The 25,610-nt window shown below is 37.3% G+C and overlaps 1 protein-coding gene and 1 non-coding gene across 19 annotated transcripts in view; both read right to left on the bottom strand.

The window, feature by feature from the left end:
• Positions 1-1,267: 1,267 nt before the first annotated feature.
• The window catches only part of PIGN (phosphatidylinositol glycan anchor biosynthesis class N), a 138,163-nt gene continuing 113,820 nt past the window's right edge, over positions 1,268-25,610 (bottom strand). For 16 of the 18 annotated variants that reach the window (XM_074383301.1, XM_074383300.1, XM_074383302.1 and 13 more), the window contains 4 exons: positions 22,754-22,796; positions 20,641-20,693; positions 18,277-18,415; positions 5,941-6,025 (listed from right to left, as the gene is read on the bottom strand). In XM_074383301.1, the coding sequence (XP_074239402.1) occupies positions 18,277-18,415; positions 20,641-20,693; positions 22,754-22,796 (235 nt within the window). In that variant the 3' untranslated portion in view covers positions 5,941-6,025. Of the gene's footprint in view, positions 6,026-18,276; positions 18,416-20,640; positions 20,694-22,753; positions 22,797-25,610 lie in introns of all 18 variants that reach the window. The other 2 variants (XM_074383314.1, XM_010336753.3) reach the window with 2 other exon arrangements.
• On the bottom strand, positions 13,227-13,333 carry LOC120361793 (U6 spliceosomal RNA). The gene has a single exon (XR_005577907.1). It is a non-coding gene; the product is annotated as a U6 spliceosomal RNA (small nuclear RNA).

Here is a 25,610-nt window from a genome sequence, read left to right as displayed (position 1 = left end):
ACAGAAGTAAAAGAGCAGAGAGAAAACTCGGGAGAAATAACAAAACCAGAAAAAAACCACTGAACCACCCCTTTAATCCTCTGCTTCTCTGTTATTATGCTTCCAATGCATTTATGTAAAATTATGTGTACATAGTAAAAATTTAAAAAATATAACATTATAAATACAATTTTAAATAACGTCGTTATTTTATGATAGTTTTATAGAAACTGCAAAATTTGTACAGAAGGTTCCCACACACTCCCTCATCCAATTTTTCTTATTATTAACACCTAATGATGACTAATTACTAAGGCACACTTTTCACAATTAATGAACCAATATTGATGTTTTATTCACTACAGTCCATACTTTATCAGATTTCCTTAGTTTGTACCTGAGGTCCATTTCTGCGTCAGGGCCCCACCCAGGGTGCCACATCTTCTCCATAGGCTTCTCCAGGCTCTGATGGTTCCTCAGCCTTTCCTTGTTTTTGATGACCTTGGCAGTTTTGAAGAGCACTCACCACGTGTTTTGCCAAATGTTCCTTCCTATATTGAGATTTGTCTCTTTTTCTCATAATTAGATTGGGTTTGGGAGTGTTGGGGAGGAAGCCCATATAGGTAAAGTGCCACTCTCATCATGTATCCAGGGTACACGCTGTCAACGTAACTTATCACTATTGATGCACACGTAGATCACCTGGCTGTGCTACGATGAGTTTTTTTAATAAAATAAAACCAATCACAATAACATGATATATCGATAGGACATGACAAAAAAACATGTATCAGGTAAACTGGAATTTAATTGTATGGTTTGTAACTTTAAGAATATTACTTCTCACCAGCAAGGAGAGGAGCTTTTAAAATGTTGACCAACTATTCCCAGATGTTCTACTAATATTGAGATATTCTAGGTAAAAGTTTATGTCTGTAAGATTGACAATTACCTTTGTTGGTCCCTTCATTAATCATATTACTCAAATTCACTGAATATTATCTACTTAAAGTAAAAACAACTTTAAAAAAATTAATGGAATCATTGATGTTTGATGCAATTGCTATTTGATACCAGTCAAGCTAATTAAATTATTCTGTAACAAGAATTTATCTTTTCATGAATTTACCCAAGAGTAACAATAATTTTAGATTTTAGCCCTTTCAGCCCAATTAAAGGAAATCTTGATAATTGATGTTTTCTTTTTACAATGTTTTTGAATAACAAATGATTATAAAAAATGTAACTACTAATCACCTTCTACAATGTCAAATCATAAGAAAACAAGTTAAAATTTGGTGCAAATTTATTTTTCAAGTAAAAGATATAAAACATAAGGTATAAAGGCTTGGTCTAAACTCCAACAGGGCTGCACAATGAGCTGTGATGAACTGGTTGCAGGCCGGCAGCAGTGGCCTTTCCCGTATAAAAGACTAAATGATGGCAGGTATAACTTATACAGAGGCAGGAAAAGTTGCAAGAAATTGTAAAGTTTTCCCACATTGAGGGTTACAGTAAAAATGGTATTCTAGTTCTCAGGAAAAAAAAATTCAGTCAAGCACACAATACTCTATTTTCAAAACTATGACAAATTGAGGTTTTAGTGTAAAAGTATATGGATAATTTCTTTTTGAGACAGAGTCTTGCTTTGTTGCCCAGGCTGGAGTGCAGTGGCATGATCTTGGCTCACTGCAACCTCCGTCTCCCAGGTTCAAGCAATTCTCGTGCCTCAGGCTTCTGAGTAGCTGAGATTACAGGAGTCTGCTACACTGCCAGGTTTTTTGTTTTGTTTTGTTTTGTTTTGTTTTTTGTATTTTTAGTAGATACAGGATTTTGCCATCTTGGCCAGGTTGGTCTCGAACCCTTGACCTCAAGTGATTCACCCACTTTGGCCTCCCAAAGTGCTGGAATTATAGGAATGAGGCACCAAGCCCGGCCTGGAAACATTTCTTATGTTTACCAATCAGGAAAGAAACTAAGATAGGGTCTGCTGTCAAGGAAGTGGAAACTTTTGGCATAATGCTATCTTCCTGCCTTCACAACACACATCACAGGTTAAATTCCCTGAAAATTAAAGTAAATGCATCTATTTAAGGTGGTTTGACTAGATGTTTCTCAAATATGTTTAATTAAGAAACTCTTTTTGGCTGGGCGTGGTAGTTCAGGCCTATAATCCCAGTACTTTGGGAGGCCGAGGTGGGTGGATTGCTTGAGGTCAAGAGTTCAAGACCAGCCTGATAAACATGGTGAAACCTTGTCACAACTAAACATTTTAAAATTAGCCATACATGGTGGTCTGTGCCTGTAACCCAGCTACTCAGGAGGCTGAGGCAGGAGAATCGCTTGAACCCGGGAGGTGGAGGCTGCAGTCAGCTGAGATAGGGCCATTGCACTCCAGCCTGGGCAACAGAGTAAGACTCTGTTTCAACAAACAAACAGATAAACAAACAAACAACTCTTTTTATTATGACATTTATTTATATTACAAGGAATCAATGTTCTAAGGGACAAACTCTGAGAAATCCTGCTGTGTGGTAAATAAATGCTGCAATTCTAAAGGTAGAAAGTTGAAAAATAACTGTGATACGTTTTAGTGTACCCAAGGAAATGAATAAGAGACACATCTCAAAGGTTCTTTTTGTTTCTTTATAGAATGAATATTAAGCACTTTTTATGAGTTTACCCAAGGGTAATAATAATTCTAGATTTAGTCCTTTGAGGCCAATTAAAGAACATTTTGATAATTAATGTCTCCTTTTCATCTTTTTAAAATAACAAAGCATTATAAAGAAATCCCAGTCTCAAAAAAAAAAAAATGCTGTAGCCTGGACAACATAGTAAAACCCTGTATCCATCAAAAAAATTTTTAAAAATTAGCTAGGTGTGGGGGGCATGTGCCTGTAGTTCCAGCTACTCAGGAGGCTGAGATGGGAGGGTCGCTTTAGCCCAGGAGGCAGAGGTTGCAGTGAGCCGAGATCATGCCACTGCATTCTAGCATGAGCAAGAGTAAGACCATGTCTCAAAACAAAAACAAAAAAAGCAAAACAAAAAACCATGCTGATACAGAAATGGGAAAATGCTAAAAAGATATGACCATCGTACTGAAAGCACACAGCATAACAATCATTAATACTTTGAAGCATTTTAAATACAGTAAGGGGAATGTCAACATAAAAAGAACAACTATGAAAAGGCGAGAAATGACCAAGTTACTCTGGTCTCTCAAAGAAAAGAGTTCTCAGAACTGGTCAAACAGGGGCTTCTCCAAATGACAGAGTTGATTTAGGTCCATTCTCTTCAGTCCCAAGACGGCATCTAGTGTGAATACGGGAGCTCCCTCGATTCTCCCAAGCACAGGGAAGCTCTGCAGCAGCTACGCCTGTCCCAGGGACCACACCCACGCGTCTCCTTCATTCCCTCTAGGCCAGCTGCATCAGAAATCGTGCTTTTACCGGCACAGTTATATGTCAAAAAGGAGGAGAAAAGGAGCCCCTAGTCTACCAAAACAAATGTATAAAGGTGGCAGGAGGGGAGAAGGGTTGACACTGATGTGCTTAATATCAGTTGGCTGAAATTTGTAACAATTTTTCATGAGAAACAGTATTATAAGGAATGAAGGGCTTTTCTAATTCAGCTCCATCATTAATAAATAATTTTGAACACATTACAATGAAAATATGTTATCAATAACATTATTTTCATAAAAAATAAAAATGCATTTTGTATTCTAAATAGTGTACACTAAATACAATAGTTAACATACTGGGAAATGACACACAAGCTGCAGTCGTTTCCTGTAGTCTTAGCGTTCCCTCTAAGATTTATTCACGGGCCCTCTAAGATTACAGCATGGCCTTTTTTTTTGGTTCAGTATTTTCACAATTTGTTCTGCCCATTTTAATTCTTATAACAATTCTTAATTTAAACACTAGTAATCATCAAATGTCCTAAGTCTTGATTGGGAAATCTATGGCATAGGTAGAATGACAAAATAAATACCTTAAATAGAAATACTTTTTCCCTAACTCTTGTTTCTTTTTTCTCTGTTTTTCAATATAAAAATATGCATTTCAAAACATTTAAAGATACCTGAGAAACTGCAACAGAAAAGGCCTGTTCCTACGTTGAGTCTGAAGGGGCCAGCTACGGTGCAGCGAGGCAAGCCCGTGCTGCAGGTACACAACACAAACTCTACGATACTGTCAGAAGCAAGTTCAACCCATTCTATAGACTCACTAATCTGAAAGGATAAAATGAAGAAAAAGACATGCTTCAAAGAGCAAAATAAAGATAAAAAACTGAGCACATTTTACAATGTTGTAATGAAATATTAATTATATAAAAATTTGGGAAAGGATGAAAAACAAAACTACATAAAGAGGTAACTGGTAAGTATTTATACAGTGTTCTCTAATGTGTGAAAAAAACTAATAAAAATAATCCTTTCAGGTAATCTGAAAGTTCATCATTCCTGTTCCATCAATGTCAGTGTTTGCTACCACAGCTTCTTAGCTGTTCAGCTAGATAAATACTATGAACTGATGCATGCGATTTCATAAAACATCAACACCTCTTTTTTATACTATAATTCTTTCACTGCTATACCATAAAGTAGTATTACAAATAAATTATAACTATACTTCATCCTAAATTGAAATTAAGAAAGTACTCTTTGCCAAACTGATTTCTGACTCTTTTAAATTAGATTTATTCACTCCCTGCCAATTTGAAAAATCTAGTAAACTGTAGAGAGTTTCCTAGTCATTAACGTGAATTAGCAATGCTATAACTTAATTCAAAAGCAATTACTTTTTAAAAATAGGGCACATACCAGGAAAGCTTAGCATCAGCCAAAAGCTACTGGCACATCACGGACAAAAGGCCAGCTCCACAGGGATACATAAGGGGAATTTTATGGACAATCGAAATAAAAACTACTCTGAAAAAAATTTGCCCATTAGAAGTGTTTACAAATGGAAATCTAATTTGCTGAAGAGATTTTAGACCTCTGGGCTAGAATCTCACAACCACGAAGAATAACAACTTTAATATGAATTCTTATGATATTGTCAGAAAGCTTAACCATTGATTTTTAAAATCCTGTTAAAATAATAGATGGCAGTAAAAAGAAATTAAAAGGAAAAAAAACAATATATGAAAAAGCTACAGAGGTAACAGATGTTGAACATACAATTAAAAACTATTTCTTTTAATTTTTTTCCTATGTATAAGACACAAATACTAAGCATTTTCTACTTTCGTATCATTCAAAATTCCATGAAAATCCAGAAGTGAAAAAAAAGTGAAGGTTAGACATGATGGTTGATTAGGAAAATCCTAGAAATAGCACTAAAAAGGCTAAGATAGTATTATTGCATACTAAAGAAACATCACAAATACCTGCAAACATTTTTTCTACTGAAGCTTTAGCAAATTTGAAATAATACACCCTGATTGTCTAACAAAACCAGTGTTGAAAGCTGATAAATATTTATAGTGCCACCTGGTGATTTCCTTCCAGTTCAGCCACGGCAATGATTCTGGATGCCATCAGCACTGCCCCCACAGGCATATGTTCTCCTTTGGGTATGTGGGAAGTTGTGTGGTTGGGGACCAGATTGTTGCAGGTGCTCTAAACATCACTAGGAAAAGCTGCCAGCTAAAGGAAAAAAATGAAAATGGAGAATGTCTTCCTATGCTTTTCCACAGATATAATCATTATTTCATGCCTGCAAAACCTAGAAAAAAGAAAAGAAGCTCCTTTGTTCCAGATAACCTGTCAATTCAGAATGCCAAATACAATTGTCCTTACAGGAGTAGAATATATTATCCATTAATACTCATCTTCTGATTGAATCCTTGATGAGATTTTAGTTTAAAAGGAGAATCAGGATCCAGATGCCGAATGGTGTTTCAGCAACATCACATCAAGTGACTTTTGGGTTTGCCACATAGTCTGAGTTTCCTTGTTGTGAGCAGCTGGGCCAGGCCATTGAGGAACACCAAAAAGATGGTCATGGACATGACAATTACATAGTGGCTGATGCTGCAAAAGGAGAAAAAGATGTTACAGGCAGAGAGAACACAGGTGAGGAAAAGCACGAGATTCCTCCGAATGGTTTTAAATGGACAGATGAAAACCTCCTCTTTCAGGAGCTGCAGCAGGTGTCCTTTCCCCTATTCCTCCTGCTACATATAGTTGTCCATTGGTATCTGCAGTGGACTGGTTTCAGGACCTTCCATGAATACCCAAATCCTCGAATGCTCAAGTCCCTGATATAAAATGGTGTCGTATTTGCATGTAAGCTATGCGCATCCTCCTGTATACTTTAGATCAGAGGTTCCCAACCCTTGGGCAGTGCACTGGTACCATTCTGTGGCCTGTTAGGAACCAGCTGCAAAGCAGAAGGTGAGCAGTAGACCAGAGAGCATTACTGCATGAGCTCTGCTTCCTGTCAGATCAGTGATAGCATTAGATTCTCAGAGGAGCACAAACCCTATTGTGAACTGCACCTGGGAGGGATCTAGGTTGTGCATTCCTTATGAGACTCTAATGAATGCCTGCCTGATGATCTGAGGTGGAACAGTTTCATCCCCAAACCATCTCGTATCCTCCCATACATAGCAGTGTGTGGAAAAACTGTTTTCCATGAAACCGTTCCCTGGTGCCAAAAAGGTTGGGGACTGCTTCTTTAGATCATCTCTAGATCTATTTTGTTACACTGTATTGTTTAGGGAATAATAGCAAGGACAGAAAGTCTGTACATGTTCAGTACAGATGCAATTAAAAAATATGTTCAATCCCTAGCTGGCTGAATCCATGATGTGGAACCCGAGGATACAGAGGGCTGACTATACAACTAAAAATGTTGAACATTATAAATCAAACACAAAAAGACTCCAGATTGTGGAAAGAAGGCAGACTGGTCAGTGATCTTGGGACCCAAAGAATTCTCTGAATTTTCTTTTGATTCACATATACAGACTTGTAAGAAGACACCAGCAACCTGGAAATGCCACTGGGCACAGACGAAAACAAAACAAAACAAAACAAAACAAAACAAAACAAAACACCATACCCTAAAACAATAACACCACCACAACAAGAGCCTATTCTCTCTAGCAAGGGACAGACAAGGAAAGCGGCAGCCCTAAAAGACAGGAACTGTTTAGGTATTAACTGATCTACTTCAGCCAAACACCACAGAAAAAATGTGGCTCCACCCCGACCTATTCTAGCATAGGCTAAGTGGGGAGCCCAGACTTCCATCCTCACCAGGCTATAATGGGGCATTCCAAGCCCCGACCTATGCCCTCCCCTCCACTGTCATGGTGTCAGGGAAGGCTCAGGAGGGTAGCTGGTACTTCTGTTCATACTTGGTGGATGTCAGTGGGCACCATGTGGGAAGCCCGGACTTCTACCTCCATGAGGCAGTAATGAGGTCCCTCCCCGTCTTCAATGGGGTCATGTCAAAGGAGGCCTAATGGAGAGCCAGGAATTCTGCCTCCATTCAGAGGCAGAAAGGCCATTCCTTCCCTGACCACGTTAGTAGTGGAGGTCACAGGGGAGGCAAAGAGAACCTCTATCCTTCCCAGCCAGTAGACTGGGATTAGCTACGTCGTGGAATACCTAAAGCAACAACTTAAAAGGCCATAAAAAGAGATACACTAAAAACACCACAGATAAATAAAAATAATTCCATAAAATGTTCAAGTAACATACCAGATGGCAAGAAACGCAAAACACAGAGAACAAACAGAAAACAAAAAAAAGCAAAATGGCAGACTGAAGCGCTAACATATCAATGACTACATTCAATGTGAATAGTCTAAATACACCAACTAAAAACAGAGATTGGTAGAAGAGAATAAAAAACATGACCAAACTACAGGCTGTCTAAAAGATACTTCAATTATGAAGGAAACATCATGCAAACATTAATTTTAAAAAAGGAGTAGCTATGTTAATATCAGATAAAATAGACTTCAGGGCAAACAGACTTTAGAGCAAAGATATCCTTTCCTCAAAAATTGATAGAACAACATCGAAAGTCAGCAAAGATACAGAAGAACTCAACACTATCAAACAACAGGATTTAATTCACAATGTTAAAACACTCCACTCAACAACAGTAGAATACATGCTCTTTTCAAATACCCATACATACCAAGGTAGACCATATTCTGAGACATAAAACAAACCTCAACAAATTTAAAAGAAATGAAACCACACAGAGTACCTTCTCTGACCACAATGGAATCCAACTAGAAATCAACAATAGATAGTAGATATATTACCAAACACTTGGAAACTAAACAACACAACAGTAAATAATCCATGGGTCAAAGATGAAGTTTCAAGAGAAATAAAAGAACAGATTGAATGTAATAAAAATTTTAAAACCAACATATCACAGTTTACGGGACACAGCTAAAGCAAGCACTGACAGGGAAGGAGGCCCATGCAAATCTGCACCCATCCCCTTGAAGGAGTGCAAACCATATACCTGATATCACCACACCCTATGAGTCTCATGCTATTTACAAAAATTAACTAAAATGGATCATGGACTTAAAAGTAAAATGTAAAAATATGAACATTTTAGAAAAAAAAATCTTTGGGATCTGGAGCTAGCCAAAGAGTTCTTAGTCTTAATACAAAAAGAAAGCACAATCTAAAAAAGTAATCTGATAAATTGGGCTTCATCAAAATAAAAAAAATCTTTTGTTCTGTGAAAGGCCCTGTTAAGAGGGTAAATAGACAAGTCACAGACTGGGAGAAAATACTTGCAAGCCATACATTCAACATTCAACAAAAGATTTTTTTTTTTTTTTTTTTTTAGACAGTGTTTTGCTCTGTCACCCAGGCTGGAGTGTAGAGGTATGATCACAGCTCACTGTGACCTCCCTTGGCTCAAGTGATCCTTCCACCTCAGCCTCCTGGGTAGCTGAGACCACAGGTATGTACCATCATACCCATCTAATCTTTGTATTTTCTGTGGAGATAGGGTCTTGCCATGTTACCCAGGCTAGTCTTGAACTCTTGTGCTCAAGCAATCTGCCTGTGTTGGCCGCCCAAAGTGTTGGGACTACAGGTATGAGCTACTGCATTCACCCAGAAAGGACTATTTCCTAGAACAGAATATAGAATAAATTCTCAAAACTCAACAATAAAAAAACCCAGAAACAACTCAATTAGAAAATGATCAAAAGACATGAACAGACATTTCATCAAAGAGAATAAACAGATAGTAAATAAACAGATGAAAAAACGTTCAGTATCATTAACCATTACATGAGTTGAAGCCAAAATGAGATATCAGTACACACCCACTTGAATAGCTAAAATAAAAAATAGTGACAACATCAAATGCTGGCAAGGATGCAGAGAAATTTGATTGATAGTCTCCGGTACAACCAGTCTGGTGGCAGTTTCTTTTAAAACTCAGCATGCAACTACCATAAGACTTAGCAAATATGATTCTCAGCATCCATGCCAGAGGGAAAAAAATGTTCATAAGAATGTTTATAAGATCTTTCTTTATTCATAATAGCCAAAGCGTTGAAATAACCTTAATGTCCTTCAACAGGTTAATGATTAAACACACTGTGGCACAGCCATACCATGGATTTACTCAACAATAAAAAGTAACGAACTACTGAAATAAACGCAACAAACTCAACGAATCACCAGAGAATTACTCTGAGAGTGAAAAAAATGCTAACTCCAAAACGTTACATACTATATGATTTACTTTCTGTCACCTTTATGAAGTAACAAATATAGAAACTGAAAACATTAAACGTTTCCAGGGGTTAGGAAGGTGTCTGGGTGGGAGGGAAGTGTCTGGGCTATGAAAGGGCAACGTGAAGGATCCTTGTGCTGATAGAAATGTACTGTCTTTTGGCAGTTTTCAATGTCAACATCCTGGTTATACTATGTTATTTTATAGTTTTGCATAAAGTTACCTCTGAGTGGAAACCAGGTAGAGGGTATAGAAGATCTCTGTGTATTCTTTCTTACAACCTCATGTGAATCTATAATAATGTTAAAATAAACGTTTAATTTAAAAAATTTGTTTTAGTTGATAGGCTGTACAAAAACAAGAAGTAGCCTGGATTTGCCTAAAGGGCATAGGTTGCTGACCTCTACCCCAGCCTGAAAGCTCTGTGGAAGCAGGGACTATAATTTTTATCTCTTGCCCCATTGTATCTCTAAGGTCTCAGGCAAGGCCTTATAGGCATTCAATCAATATTTCTTAAATGAATTATTAAAAATGATTTGTAATTAAAAGAAATAATAAAATCTTCTTATGTTTTATGTTACCCTAGGCAAATTTAATCTGGACTTATTTAGGTTGGTGCAAAAGTAATTGTGGGTGTTGCCATTTAAAAAAAAAAAGGGCAAAAACCATAATTATTTCTGTACCAACCTAATCTAATCAGATTCCTCCAAAATAGAATAAACATAATCAACACTGAAAGCTAAAAAGTAAAACAAAAATGCCAAAAGAAATAAAAAAGTTTCTACAAAAATAAAGTAAAACTAGCCCTACAAAATATTAAAATATAAAGCTAAACGTAGTACAGGCATTAGAATCAATAGGACAATGGAAGAGAATAGATCATCCTGTCACCCAAGATCAAGGAATCACCACCAGAAACTCACAACTGTCCTGGCTGGACTCACTTTAAATTTATGAGCACACATGCAATTTGGTTCTCATCAGTGTCTCAATCCTGATTACACACTTGTGAGTTGTTTTTCTCTGAGTAAAACCAATTTATGTCCTTTCTTCTCAAAGTTCTGTCACCTTCCTCCCATCTCAGCAGATGACGCTGCTTTTTTTAATTGAGAAAATCCTGATAAAGTGATCATAAGTGCCTCCTCACCCCAAACTTTCTAACCCACTCATATCTGTGCAATTGTGAATGGGCGTTCATTCTTGATTTGGCTCTCTCTTTGTCTGTTATTGGTATATAGGAGAGCTTGTGATTTCTGCACATTGATTTTGTATGCTGAGACTTTGCTGAAGTTGCTTATCGGTTTGAGAAGATTTTGGGCTGAGATGATGGGGTCTTCCAGATATACAATCATATCATCTGCAAACAGAGACAGTTTGACTTCTTCTTTTTGTAATTGAATACCCTTTATTTCTTTTTCTTGCCTGATTACTCTGGCTAGAACTTCCAATACTATTTTGAATAGGAGTGGTGAGAGAGGGCATCCTTGTCTAGTGCCAGATTTCAAAGGGAATTCTTCCAGCTTTTGCCCATTCAGTATAATAGTGGCCATAGGTTTGTCATACATAGCTTTTATTATTTTATGATACGTTCCATTGATACCTAGTTTATTGAGAGTTTTTAGCATGAAGGGCTGTTGAATTTTGTCAAAGGCCTTCTCTGTGTCTTTTGAGATAACCATGTGGTTTTTGCCTTTGGTTCCGTTTATGTGATGGATTATGTTTATGGATTTGTGTATGTTGAACCAGCCTTGCATCCCTGGGATGAAGCCTACTTGATAGTGATGGATAAGCTTCTTGATGTGCTGTTGCAATCAGTTTGCTAGTATTTTATTGAAATTTTTGCGTCGATGTTCATCATTGATATTGGCCTCAAGTTTTCTTTTTTAGTTGAGCCTCTGCCTGGTTTTGGTAACAAGATGATGTTGGTCTCATAAAATGAGTTAGGGAGGATTCCCTCATTTTTTATTGTTTGATACAGTTTCAGAAGGAGTGGAACTAGCTCTGTTTTGTATGTCTGGTAGAATTTGGCTGTGAACCAATCTGGACCTGGACTTTTTTTGGTTGGTAGGCTATTGATTGTTGCCTCTTATTCAGCACTTGTTATTGGTCTACTCAGGGTTTCAACTTCCTCCTGGTTTAGTCTTGGTAGAGTACAAGTGCCTAGGAATTTATCCCTTTCTTCCTGGTTCACTGGTTTATGTGCATAGAGCTGTTTGTAGTAATCTCTGATGGTAGTCTGTATTTTTGTGGGATCAGTGGTGATATCCCCTTTATCATTTTTTATTGCATCTATTTGATTCTTCTCCCTTTTCTTTTTATTAATCTGGCTAGAAGTCTATTTTGTTGATCTTTTCAAAAAACCAGCTCCTGGATTTATTGATTTTTTTGAAGGGTTTTTTTGTGTCTCTATCTCCTTCAGTTTTACAATGGTCTTAGTTATTTCTTGTCTTCTGCTAGCTTTTCAGTTGTTTTGATCTTCCCCCTCTAGTGCTTTCAATTTTGATGATAGGGTGTCAATTTTAGATCTTTCCTTGTTTCTCATGTGGGCATTTATTGCTATAAATTTCCCTCTCAACACTGCTTTAAAGGTATCCAAGAGATTCTGGTAAGTTGTGTCTTCATTCTGATTGGTTTCGAAGAACATCTTTATTTCTGCCTTTATTTCATTGTTTATCCAGTCAACACTCAGAAACAAGTTGTTCAGTTTCCAAGTGGTTGTGTGGGTTTGAGTGTGTTTCTTAATCCTCAGTTGTAGTCTGATTGTGCTGTGGTCTGATAGACTGTTATGATTTCCGTTCTTTTGCATTTGCTGAGGAGTGATTTGCTTCCAATGATGTGGTCAATTTTAGAGTAAGTGCAATGTGATGCTAAGAAAAATGTACATTCTGTGGATTTGGGGTGGAGTGTTCTGCATACGTCCATTAGGTCTGCTTGGTCCAGCTCTGCATTCAAGTCCTGGATGTCCTTGTTAATTTTCTGTCTTGTTGATCTAATACTGCCAGTGGAGTGTTGAAGTCTCCCACTATTATTGTGTGGGAGTCTAAATCTTGTTTTAGGTCGTTAAGAACTTGCTTTATGCATCTGGGTGCCCCTGTCCTGGGTGCATATATATTTAGGATAGTTAGCTCTTTGTGTTGGATTAATCCTTTTATCATTATGTAGTGTCCTTCTTTGTCTCTTTTAATCTTTGTTGGTTTGCAGTCCATTTTTATCAGAGATTAGGATTGCAACCCCTGCTTTTTTTTGTTCTCCATTTGCTTGGTAAATCTTCTTCCATCCCTTTATATTGAGTCTATGTGTGTCTCTGTATGTGAATGTGTTTCCTGAATACAGCACACTGATGGGTCTTGACTTTCCATCCAGTTTGCCAGTCTGTGTCTTTTGATTGGGGCGTTTAGGCCATTTACATTCAATGTTAATGTTGTTATGTGTCAATTTGATCCTGCCATTTTGTTACTGGCTGGTTTTCTTTCCCGTTAGTTGACTCCTTTTCTTCATTACAAAAATATGGAATGCTTCAATAATTTGCATGTCATCCTTGTGCAGGGGCCATGCTAATATTCTCTGTAGGGTTCCAATTTTAGTATATGTGCTGCTGAAGCAAGCACTTCTTTTCTTTCTCTTTCTCCCTCCCTTTATCCTCCTTTCTTCCTTCTTTCCTTTGCATTCCTTCCTTCCTTTCCCTTTCTCTTTCCTTCCTCCCTTCCCTTCCCTTTTTTTTTCTTTTTTAAATAAAACATTGTATTATTAGAGAGGTAGCGAAAGGAAAGAGAAGTTGTTTTGAGAATACCCTGTGAATCAAATTTTAGATGAAAGACTAAAGGTAACAGAAATGAAATGGAAAACAGTGCTGAACAGAATGGAACCCATGATTAACTAACAGGAGAATGGATTATTCAGCTTAGAAAAACTGAATAAGGGCAGAATGGATATAATTAGAAAGATAGGCTTATATTGTTGCTCAGTAAGTAGTTGTTGAATGAAGCATCAAAGATTAAATATGTTAGTAAGTGGGGAAAAGATAAATGCATTCGGGATTCCAAGGAATTCAGCTTTAAATTTTCTCTACTTCAGTCCTAGGCATAAAGGTAATCAAGGTAAGCAAAGGGGATGCTGCAGTCAAGAAAAATTTGTTTAGGGGCTTGCTTCTGGGTATCTCGTTTCATCACTACTTCCTTGATTTTGCCCTCCATTCTCTGTAGCCCCACAAAAGCCCTTTTGGGCCTTCCTCAAAGCTTTCATTTTGGCAGCACAATACTCCCACAGGCTTTCTTTAATCACAGCTTTTAACTTGCTAACAATAGTCTTCATGTCACAAGGTTTTCCTCTTAATTACCAATGTGACATTTATTACTTGTTTCCATCTTTTGACATAAGCGACAAATCATTTTGCCAACTGTGCAGTTTGGCAGTATGCACAAAACAGGCAGTGACTGAGCAGCCTGCACACCCCATGGCAGCTTCCCCTATTGCAAGTGCTTCCTTTAAGATCAGCTTAACCATTTTTAGACTCTGAGCAAGTCACAGTCTTCTTAGGGCCAACGTGTCCTCATTTGTAAAATGAAGACAGTAAATGTATCTACTGTGAAAGATAGTATCTACTTCACAATGTTGTGATGAAAATCACATGAAATAATGTAGAAGATAATGTAAATAGAGTAGCACAGTAGAAGTGTTGGGTATTTTTGCTAGACGTGTGAATGGGGGCAATCCTCTGACTGACATCCAGGGCCTCCTACTCAAGTTTGAGCTTCTATCTTACTTTGCCTTTTATCTAATAGAGAAGACTCTTTGGTCTCTAAACAGCCTTTATCATGTCTTTCAGGACTCCTATCTCGGATAAACAATTGTTGGGTATGTGAACTCTGCGCAGCAATGCACAGCCTTGCTGTGACCTTGTGGGTGGCTCTCTGCCTCTACTCTGCTCTGGGAATGAGCTCACTCCATTTGGCCCTCACATAATGCCTTGAAAACCCTTCTTTGACAGAGAATAATTAAACTGATATAACTAGGGACATTCACTCCTAATTATAATATTCCGTATGCTCATTAGTAAAATAAATGAAAATAAAATCTCTCTCAAAGGGAGGCATGAGGGTATTCCCATTAAAATACTACTCTGTTTCTCCTCCCCTTTCTAATTAAACCTGAAATTCTACTTATGCATTTTCCTGACCTCCAATTCTGCTTATGCATTTTCTCTTTAATTTTTATCAGTCACACATGCAGTATTAAAAAAGCAAAATAATGGAGAAAGATTTATAATGAAAAGCAACAATCTCTCATTCCTTTGTATTCACTTTTTAGAGCAACCACACTAAGTACTTTTATTTTTAGATCTTCTGGTGGTTACCCCCTGACATGACTTATCTTTATGCTGCTGTTTATGGATGCATCTTTTTAAAACAAAGTCCTGGCTACTAACCAGAATTTAACCTACATATACTATGTTCCACTCATTTCAACTTTTAGTTTTTCTGTTTTTCCTTATGAATCAACTTTGAGGTATAATTTACATGTGAGAAAATGAAACGATTTTAAATGTCCAGCTAGCTGAGTATCGACAAATGGTACATCCATTAACTAACAACACCATCAAAATGTAGAACATTTCTATTACCCCAAAAGTTCCCATGTCTCCTTTTGTGGTCAGTCATACCCTAATCACCAACCCCAGACAACCAGTGATCAACTTTCTGTGACTATAGTTTTGCCTGCTCTAGAATTTTATATAAATGGAGGACACTATATACTCATACATGTCTGGTTTCTTTAAATCTATAAAGTTTCTGACAGTCATCCATGTAGTTGAGTCCATCACTTACTCATTTCTTTTTCAGGTAATATCCCATTGTATGGATATAGCACAATTTATAATCCATTCCTGTCCTGATGAACATTTGGGTCGTTTCAAGATTTTGGTTATTGTGAATATAGCTCCTATGAAAATTCCTGTACAAGTCCTTCAGCATACATATGTTTTGCCATCTCTTGGGTACCTAGGCATGGAATTGCTAGGTCATAGGGTAGTGTGTATTTCGCTTTTTAAGAAAGTCTCTTTTCTCTCTAGGTCTCACTCACCAATAGGACGGCCACCAGTTAGTTCTATGCATGTGATAGGAATTGCTGTGTCATGTTTTAGAATGAGCAGGAGGGATGCCTCTCTCTGCCCTTTGTTAGCAGGAGTCTACACATGCTAGAATGGAGAACAGCCTTACTGAAGTGGAGGCACATATATCACAGCAGTGAAATTCCTCCCAGTTCTTTTTTTTTTTTTTTTTTTTTTTAATCTCTTTAAGAGGTGTCTTCTGGTTTTCTACTAGTAGTAAAATGTCTGTAGCACTTTCTCCATGGGATGAAGGAAGCAGGAGACAGGCTATGGAGAGCCTGTTGATACCATCATTTGGTAGACAGATATCCCATTAATCTGCTTCCCTTCCTCATTCCTGCTTCCACATTACTATCTGAGTCAGAAGCCCCTGGAACTCCTTTCCCTTTGGCCATAGCTGCCTGTAGCTTCTGAGCTGCTGCTTCCTCCCTCTGGTTACCTATCTTCTAGAAATTTGTTTAACTCAAATCTGCTGATAGTCCTTCTCCCATTTTTTTTCATTTTGCTAGGTTTGTTTATTTTATTGGGCTCTTGGTAGTAAAAAGAAAAATGTTTATCTTTGGTCTGCAGTCCTCACCTGGAAATTGGTGGGATCTGATTCAGTACAGCAATCTAGCACCAGATCCTACCACTGAAACCTCTCTAGCCAAGCTCATCAATGCCCACTGAAGCTTCAACCAAGGCACACCTTTATGTTTTCACTTACACTCTGTCCTATCTGAAACTGCATGACCTCCCTCCTTCCTGAAATGCTTGCTTGATTTTCTCAATATGGCTCTCTCTAGGTTTTCTGCCTTCTGGCCACTTCTTTCAGCCTCGTCTCCACACTTGTTCTCTGCTCTTCGCCTTCTGTCACTCTGCACATTCTCCCCAGTTCTTGCGACCCAACGTACTCTTCTAAGCCCCACACTTGCAGTGTTTAGACAGCTCCTGTCCTGAAAAGCCTTCCTTATGCTATGAGACTCAGACAGACACCCTAAGTGTCCTCACAGCACATGAGAGACTACTCTAGAATTTCTCACACTGCACCATATGGCCTGCTCGTGGATCTGCTTCCTTCTCCAGCATTATGCTTTCCGAGAGCTCAGAACTGTGAGTTTCTCTTCCCCAGCAACTCTCCTAGCATACAGCTGGTCCTCAATAAATATTTGCTGGATTGGATTGAGATCATGGATATGAAAAGGTGCTTTGTGTTTTATACATGTTATTAATGGCAATAAGAGTAAAAAATTTTTACTTTGAAGAAAAAATATGCCAGGTAAAGATAAACCTCAAGCTAATTAAAGGAAATCTAAAACTCTTAGTGCAATACAAATGAATGCCTGTTCAGAAACTAATGATGCACTTCTTCCTATGAAAATTGCATGTTCTTCATTCCTTGGCACCTCTTTAGGGTGAAACCAATTTAGATTTCTCTCATCCAAAAAGTCTCACACTGAAGTTCACAGCAGCATTATTCACAATAACCAAAAGTGGAACCAACTCTAGTATCCATTGACAGATGAATAGGTAAACAATATGGTATATGCATATATGTATCACCCAGCCTTTAAAAGGAAAGAAATTATGACACGTGCTACAACATGAATGAACCTTGATGATATTATACCAAGTGAAATAAGTCAGTTGCAAAATGATATTACACCAAGTGAAATAAGTCAGTTGCAAGAAAGACAAACACTGTATTATTTCATTTATATGAGGTACCCGGAGTCATCAAATTCATAGAAACAAAAAGCAGAATGGTGATTGCCAGGGGCTGATGAGAAGGAGAATAGGGTATTGTTGATTAACACTTTCAGAGTTTGTTTTCCAAGACGGAAAGAGTTCCGGAGCCAGATGGTAGTGTGGTAACAGTTGCACAACCATGTGAATACATACTTAATACCACTGAACTATACACTTAAAAATTGTTTCGATGATATATTTTGTTATGTGTAGTTTACCACAATTAAAAATAAAGGAAAAAGTCTCATACGCAAAATGCTGCATTTTACCAGAATGTTTTTGAAACAAAATTCTGACCTATGTCTAAAATAAAAATAATCAAATGATAGAGAGAGTAAAGAGAGGTATGTCAAATACAAGAAGTACTATAAAGGAGAAAAAACAGAATTACAGAATGGCAACAATGACAATAGCTGACATTCTTATTAGATGCCAGCCACTATGCTAAATACTTAAATGCTTTATATAAATTAACTCATTCAAAATGACTACACGAGAAATGGGGGACTTAGAGAGATTAAGTCACTTAGCAAGGTCTCACAGCTCTAAAGTGGCAGAAATGAGATTCAAACCCAGGCGCTCTGTCTAAAGCCCATGCTCTGGCCACTATCTGCCTAGAGATTCTGGGATGAGAGGGCTAGGGAGAAGAAAGGGATAGCTAAACTTTTCTTAAACATTCAAGTTTAAGAGACAAATGAAAACAAAATCAATTACCTATGGAGTACCTTTTACATGCCAAGCATGTATGGCATGTAAGAGGTTCAAATCCAATCCTGGATCTGAGGGAATCCAAAGTCTATTGGGAGAGGCAGATATGCATATACATAACCAGGCAGTACACACCAGGAGCTGCCTAAGAGATATCAACAGAGGGAAGAGGATGTTTAACACACAGTGTCTCCTGCAAAGCCATACAATTCCTGGCAACACAAAGTGCTGAATAAATATTGACTAAATGAAATAAAATCAGTCTACAAAAATATATTCTGTCTCAGAATGCATTTGGGGAAAAAAAAGGCAAAACGTTCAAATTCGCTTTCTTCTTCTCAAAGAAAAGAAATTTAACAGATTATGGCAATTGTTGACATTTAAATCACAATAAAAAGGAAACTGTTCAAATTACACTTAATTTTTAATTAACTCATTAATTTTTTTGAGACAGGGTCTCACTCTGTTGCCCAGGCTGGGGTGCACTGGCCCAATCATGGCTCACTGTAGCCCTGACCTCCCAGGTTCAAGCACTTCTGCCTTAGCCGCCTCAGTAGCTGAGACTGCAGGCATGGGTCACCACACCCAGGTAATTTTTTTTTCTTTCTTTTTGTAAAAACAGGGTCTCACTATGTTGCCCAGGCTGGTATCAAACTCCTGGGCTCAAGCAATCCTCCCACCTTAGCCTCCCAAGGTCCTGGGATTACAGGTATGGGCCACTGTACCTGGCCTCAAATTATACTTTACTTAGTTATCATATGTTAAAATGTTACCATATTAAAGATTGTAAGAGGCAGATAATGATCACATGAAATTTAAACCACCATATAAAATTCATATTGCAACCGGAACAGCCTCATTTTTCTAAACAGAGACTGAGAGATTAAGAAAACACACAGGACACTGGAAGGATCCACTTTGAAACCGCAGATTCAAGCAGTTTCTCTTGCATCTTCTGCTACCCGTTGGTTCTCTCTGGACTTAACATCTATCATCCTCCCCAGAGCATACCATGGAAATATTTGCCAGTGTGCTAATGCCAAGAATTGGAGAGATGTCTCATTTCCAGGGGCTTAAAATAATAGTTACTTGCTGTGCTTACCTCAAAATCAAATTTGTACCTTCTATAGTAAGACACTAAGTTTTAATTTTTTTATTCCACTATTAAAAACACATAGTGATGTGTTAGTCAACAATGGACTGCATATACATGGTGGTCCCATAAGAGTTTAAGAGACCTAGTGACAACACAGTGTCTTCACAGCACAAACATCACCTGTTAGTGGTGATGCTGGTATAAACAAACCTACTGCACTGCTGGTCCTATAGAAGTCCAGCACATACAATTATGTACAGTATATAATGTCTGATCATGACAATAACTGTTACTGGTATCTACATTTACTATACCATATTTTTCATCATTTTTTAGACTCTATTCCTTTTCCATATAAACATAAATTTAACTGTAAAAGAGCCTCAGGCAGGTCCTTCAGGAGGTATTCTAGAAAGCCCGTTATCATAGAAGATGACAGCTCTATGCATGTTAATACCTTCCAGTGGGGCAAGATGTGGAGATAAAAATCCCGACCCTCTGTAGGCCTAGGTGAATGTGTGGGTGAATGTGTGTGTGTGTGTGTGTGTGTGTGTGTGTGTATCTTAGTTTTTAATAAAAAAGTTTACAAAGTAAAAAAAAGTAAATAATTTTAAAATATTAAATTAAAATATTAATTTTAAAGTAGAAAAGAGCTTAGAGAATAGGGATATAAAGTAAGAAAATGTTTTCATATAGCTACATAATGTGTTTGTGTGTTTAAGCTAAGTGTTATTATAAAGTCAATAAGTTAAAGAAACTTATAAAGTAAAAAGGTTACAGTTTAAGTGAAGGTTAATTTATTAAACAGATAAAAAGATTTTTAAAATAAATTTATGTAGTCAAAGTGTACAGTGTTCACCAAGTCTACAGCAGTACATGAATGTCTTAGGCCTTCACATTCACTTAACACTCGCTCACTGACTCACCCAGAACAATTTCCAGTCTCGCAAGCTTCATTCATGGTAAGTGTCCTAGACAGGTGTACCAGTTAAAAAATCTTTTATATTGAATTTTTTATTGTACCTTTTCTATGTGAAGATACATAAATACTTACCACTGGGTTGCAACTGCCTACAGTATTCAGTATAACATGCTATACAAGTTTATATCTAGTAGCAATAAGCTATACCATATCCTAGGTGTGGAGGAGGCTACATCATCTAGGTTTGTGTGAGTATACTCGATGATGTTTGCACAGCAAAGAAATTGCCTAACGATACATTTCTCAGAACCTATCCCTGGTGTTAAGCAATGCATGACTATATATACTATACCTTGTCCCAATATCAAGCCAGCTGCCATAATCCTTGACCAAGAAGAAAAAATGCTGTTAAAAAAAAAAAAAAAGGCTCCATTAAAAACAAAGCTATTTAGAGTCAGTCTAAAAGTTGTTTTAGGATCGTATGTTTCAGATTTCTAACTGAGAATCACTATCTGACTGGAATCAATAAGACTTATATGTCATTTACTGAAACTTTTACTTGGATTAGAATTAGCAGTAGTCCAAAATCCAGAAATAGAATTACCATTTAATCAAATGAACAAAAAAGTGGCATTTCTGAATAACCAGAAATAAAGAAGAACAAGCCAACATCAATAAAAAACACTAGATAATACTAAAGATGTCAGTGGAAAGAAGCCATGTCATACATTTATCAACAAATATTTACTGTACTGACTACCTACTATGTGCCAATCACTGTCTTAGGTGTTGGAGATAAACGCCTCCTCATAAGGCATAGGCTCTACTAAATGATTCAGTCAAATTATCAGGAGCGGGGTATGCAAGAGGGGGATGGAGGGAGTGTTACCATTGGAAAATACAGGCGGAAGGGTTTCCTAATTCCTGATTAGGATGAAAGAGAAGGTTTCCCACTGGAAGGTGAAATCTAAGTAAAAAGTAGGAGTCAGATGAATGGAGGTTTGGGGAGAAAGAAGTTTCTGGCAGAGGTAATAGCCTATATACACATCAAGATTCCACAGAGAACTTGGTAGCTTCGAAGTGAGGATGGCGTAGAGAAAACAAGGACAGAGAGGTGAGAGAAGATGCCAGTCAAGTGAGCAGAAGCTAGATCATGAATGGCTGTGCAAGCTAATTTATGCAATCTTTTTAATATAAAATTAATCAGAATTTCAATCCTCATCTATTAACATGTCTGTCTGCCATTTTGCATACAAAACTGAAAGCTGTTTTGTTCTCACATTATATGTGGTCAGTTTCAGAAATACAATGAATAACAGTTCAATACCACACAAAAATACTCTCATCTAAACTCAGTGACTAGGAACCTGATTTGGAAAGCTACTCTTAACTAGTTTTCCTAGTTACTTCTAGCATGGTATGTTATACAGTGACGAATTAACCTTACCCTACAAGAGCTCTGGTGTTTCTCAGCTACTGGGAGGTGATTTCTAGGCCCTTGGAATGTCATGCCTCATAGAAGTGTTCTGCCTGAGGTCTTGGCCACTGGACAGTCTAACAATGTGATGTATGATGAGGGTTTTGAGCCATGTTATCAGCTGTAACCCCAGAAGGCATTAAAGGTCAGCCAGGTAGGCAGTATGTGATCAAGCCCCACTAAAAAGTCTGGGCAACAAAGCTTAGGTAAGCCTGGCTGGCAATACTCCAGGTGTACTGTCACACATCAAGAGTGGGAGGGTGGTGCTGTCCTGATTCCACAGGGAGAAACAGAAGCTCTGCGTCTGGTGTCCTGGACTCTGTCTTATGCACTGGAATAAACTGTAACTAACCATAACAGCATTCAGTGAGTTCTGTGAATTCTTCTAGTGAATTACAAAAGCTGAGAGTGGTCTTGGGAACACCCCAAACTTGCAGACATAAAATAGGCTCCTCTTTTTATTAATACGAGAGGCCTACCTACATGCATCCGAACTCTTTTATTGTAGCTATATCTTGCTTAACATCTTCCCAGTAGAAAAGCTGTATTTCCTTTTTCCTTCCTTCCTTCCCTCCCCCTTTTCCTTTCATTTTTAATCTGAGAGAAGGGTTAAAAATCAACACTTCAATAGAAAAATGATGTATTATCTAAATTTAAAGTTAGCTTTCTCTATAACTTCCTTTGGAAGGTTCATTTCAGATACAAAGCATCATAGAAGATGAGGTATGACAGCCTTGAATAAATCAAGTAGTAAGACATTTGACACATATATACCACAAGTCAGACTGATCATATCTTACTAAAGTATAATTCCATTCAGACACATAATGACATACATCCAGCATAACTAATATAAAAAGAACATAAATTATGCCAGTACTTACAATTCAATATCTAAAGATTTCACATACAGAAATGCATTCATATTTCTCTTTATTAAATTAACCTAGCACTCTTAATTTATATGTATTACCCAGTAATGCCTTACCAAAGCCATAATGTCTGATATGACGAGAACAATGAGAAAAAGGCTGGAAAAAAAGAAGGAAAAATTACATATAGTACAACAGGTGCATTTTTCAATGAGAGGCTAGGCAAATAACCTAGTGTTATTGGAATTTTTCTTCTAAAAATACAACTTTTAAGAGTTTTTTCACATTATCATGGGTGACCATGCACAGTGATGGCTTGGGCCGTAAAAAGTGTTATTAAGTGCTGTGAATATTTATTTCAGTAAAATGAAAGGGACATTACATTATGATTTTCTTTACTTTTCTTTTCTTTTCTTTTCTTTTTTTGAGACACAATCCTGCTTTGTTGTCCAGGCATGGCACGAGCTTGGCTCACTGCAACCTCTGCCTAGTGGGTTCAAGCTGTTCTCCTGCCTCATCTTCCCAAGTAGCTGGGATTACAGGCACCTGCCACCACACCAGGTAATTTTTTGTATTTTTAGTAGATGGGGTTTCACCATGCTGGCCAGGCTGGTTTTGATCTCCCGACCTCAGGCAATCCACCCGCCTTGGCCTCCCACAGTGCTGGGATTACAGGTGTGACCCACTGCACCTGGCCTTCATTATCATTTTTAAAACTAAACTTTTGAGATAATTGTAGACTAATACGCAATTGCAAGAAATAGTACAGAGGGATCCTCTGTATCCTTTACCCAGTTCCTCCAGTGGGAAGATCTTGCAAAACCATGGTATAATATCCCAAGCAGGATACTGACACTGATACTGTCAAGATAAGGAACATTCTCATCATCACAAAGATCTCTCATAATGCCCTTTTATAGCCACATTTATACTCCCCTCACCATCCCTCTGCCTAATCCCTCACCCCTGATAGCTACTAATCTGTTCTCCATTTCTATAATGTTGTCATTTTAAGAGTGATTTATGCATAGAATCACTTGTATAAGAAGTTGAACAATTTATATAACACCCTGTTACCTTTTGTAACCTTCTGGGATTGGCTTTTCTCACTCAGCATACTTTTCTCAAGAATCATCCAAGGTGCTGTGTATGTCAATGAGTCATTTACTTTTATGGCTGAATAGTAGTACTCCATCATATGGATATACAATGGTTTACTTAACCATTCAAGCACCAAAGGAAATCAAGGGTTGTTTCTATTTGTGGCTATTGTTCCAGTTTCTGGCTATTACAAATAAAGCTGTTACAAACATTTATGTTTAATTTTTTGTATAAACCTTTCATTTCTCTAGGAAAAATACATCAAGAGTACAATTGCTAGGTAATATAACAGTAGCATGTTTAGTTTCATAAGAAACTGTAAAACTCTTTTTCAGAATGGTTATACTACGTTACATTTCTATTAGCAAGGCATGAGAGCAATTTATTTACACCATCAACAGCATTTGGTGATGCCACTATTTTGTTTGACTGTTCTCATAGGTGTATAATGATATTTCATTGTGGTTTTAACATGCATTCCCTTAATGGCTAATAATGCCAGACAACTTTTCATTGGCTTATTTGTCATCTGTATATCTTCTTCAGGTGTTTTGCTCACTTTCTAGTTATTTTTTATTGTTGAGTTTTGTGCATTCTTTATATATTCTAGATAGTAGTCCTTTGTCAGATACCTGGTTTGTAAACATTTTCTCCCAGTATGTAAGCTAAGTTTTCATCCTCTTAGCATCTTTCTCAGAGCAAACACTTTCAATTCTGAAAAACTCATTTATCAATTTTTCCTTTATGTGTTACAATTTTGACATCAAGTCTAACTCTTTGTCTAACCCAAATCCTAAGGATTTGCTCTTTTTTTTTCTACATGTTTAAATCTTTTCTACATGTTTAAATCTTTTCTACATTTTGAGTTAATTCTTGAATAAAGTATGAGGTTTTGGTAGAGGTTTGTGACTTGTTTTTGAGAAATACTTTTTTTTTCTAATCATAGGTTTGAAATAAATGTAACTCAATAGTTCACATATGCAGATACATACCACAAGTCAGACTGATCATATCTTACTGAAGTATAATTCAATTCAGACACATAATAAAGTGTGTTAATCTAATTAAGAGTTTGTGGAGGATGCAATGGTCATTGAGTACAACCTTCGAACTAAAGCATGAATTCCCAAAGTATCATTCCCTATAAAGGCATTGTCTAGCACTAGTTTTAGTCGTTGCAGCAACTGAATCCACTCTACTTTCAGCAGCTCCAGTTACTGCAGAGTTCGTTCTTCTGTGAATCAAAGCACAACAAATATTCTACCCTATTGATCCAGTTCTTTTGGAATAGAAAAAGAATAAAAACAATTCAAAAGACCTTTAGGCTAGGCGCTGTGGCTCATGCCTATAACCCCAGCACTTTGGGAAACTGAGGTGGGTGGATTGCTTGAGGCCAAGAGTTTAAGACCAGACTGGCCAACATGGTGAAACCCCAGCTCTACTAAAAATAGAAAAATTACCCAGGCGTGGTGACACATTCCTGTAATCCCAGCTACTTGGGAGGCTGAGGCATGAGAATTGATTGAACCTGGGAGGTGGAGGTTGCAATGAGGTGACACCACTGCACTCCAGCCTGGGTTACAGAGTGAGACTCTGCCTCAAAAACAAACAAACAAACAAACAAACAAACAAAACCTTAGATATCTCCTTTTAAAGTTTTGTTTGATTTTTTTAAGAAATATTTTTATTTTTCTAAAGAAAATTATTTTACTGTGTGATACAGATGATGTTCTGGGATCCTTGTGAAGTAACACCTATCTGATTAAGTTACTTATTGTCTTCTCAGGCTGTTTCCTTATCTATAAAATGGGCATAATAATATCTATATTTCCTAGTATCATTGGAAAAATTAAGTCAGGTAATTTGTGGAAA

This window comes from Saimiri boliviensis, chromosome 13 (genome assembly GCF_048565385.1).
Source record: "Saimiri boliviensis isolate mSaiBol1 chromosome 13, mSaiBol1.pri, whole genome shotgun sequence".
Classification (NCBI taxonomy): Eukaryota; Metazoa; Chordata; class Mammalia; order Primates; family Cebidae; genus Saimiri; species Saimiri boliviensis.
Note: the sequence above shows the minus strand (reverse complement) of the source record. Positions and strands in the feature narration are given on the sequence as shown.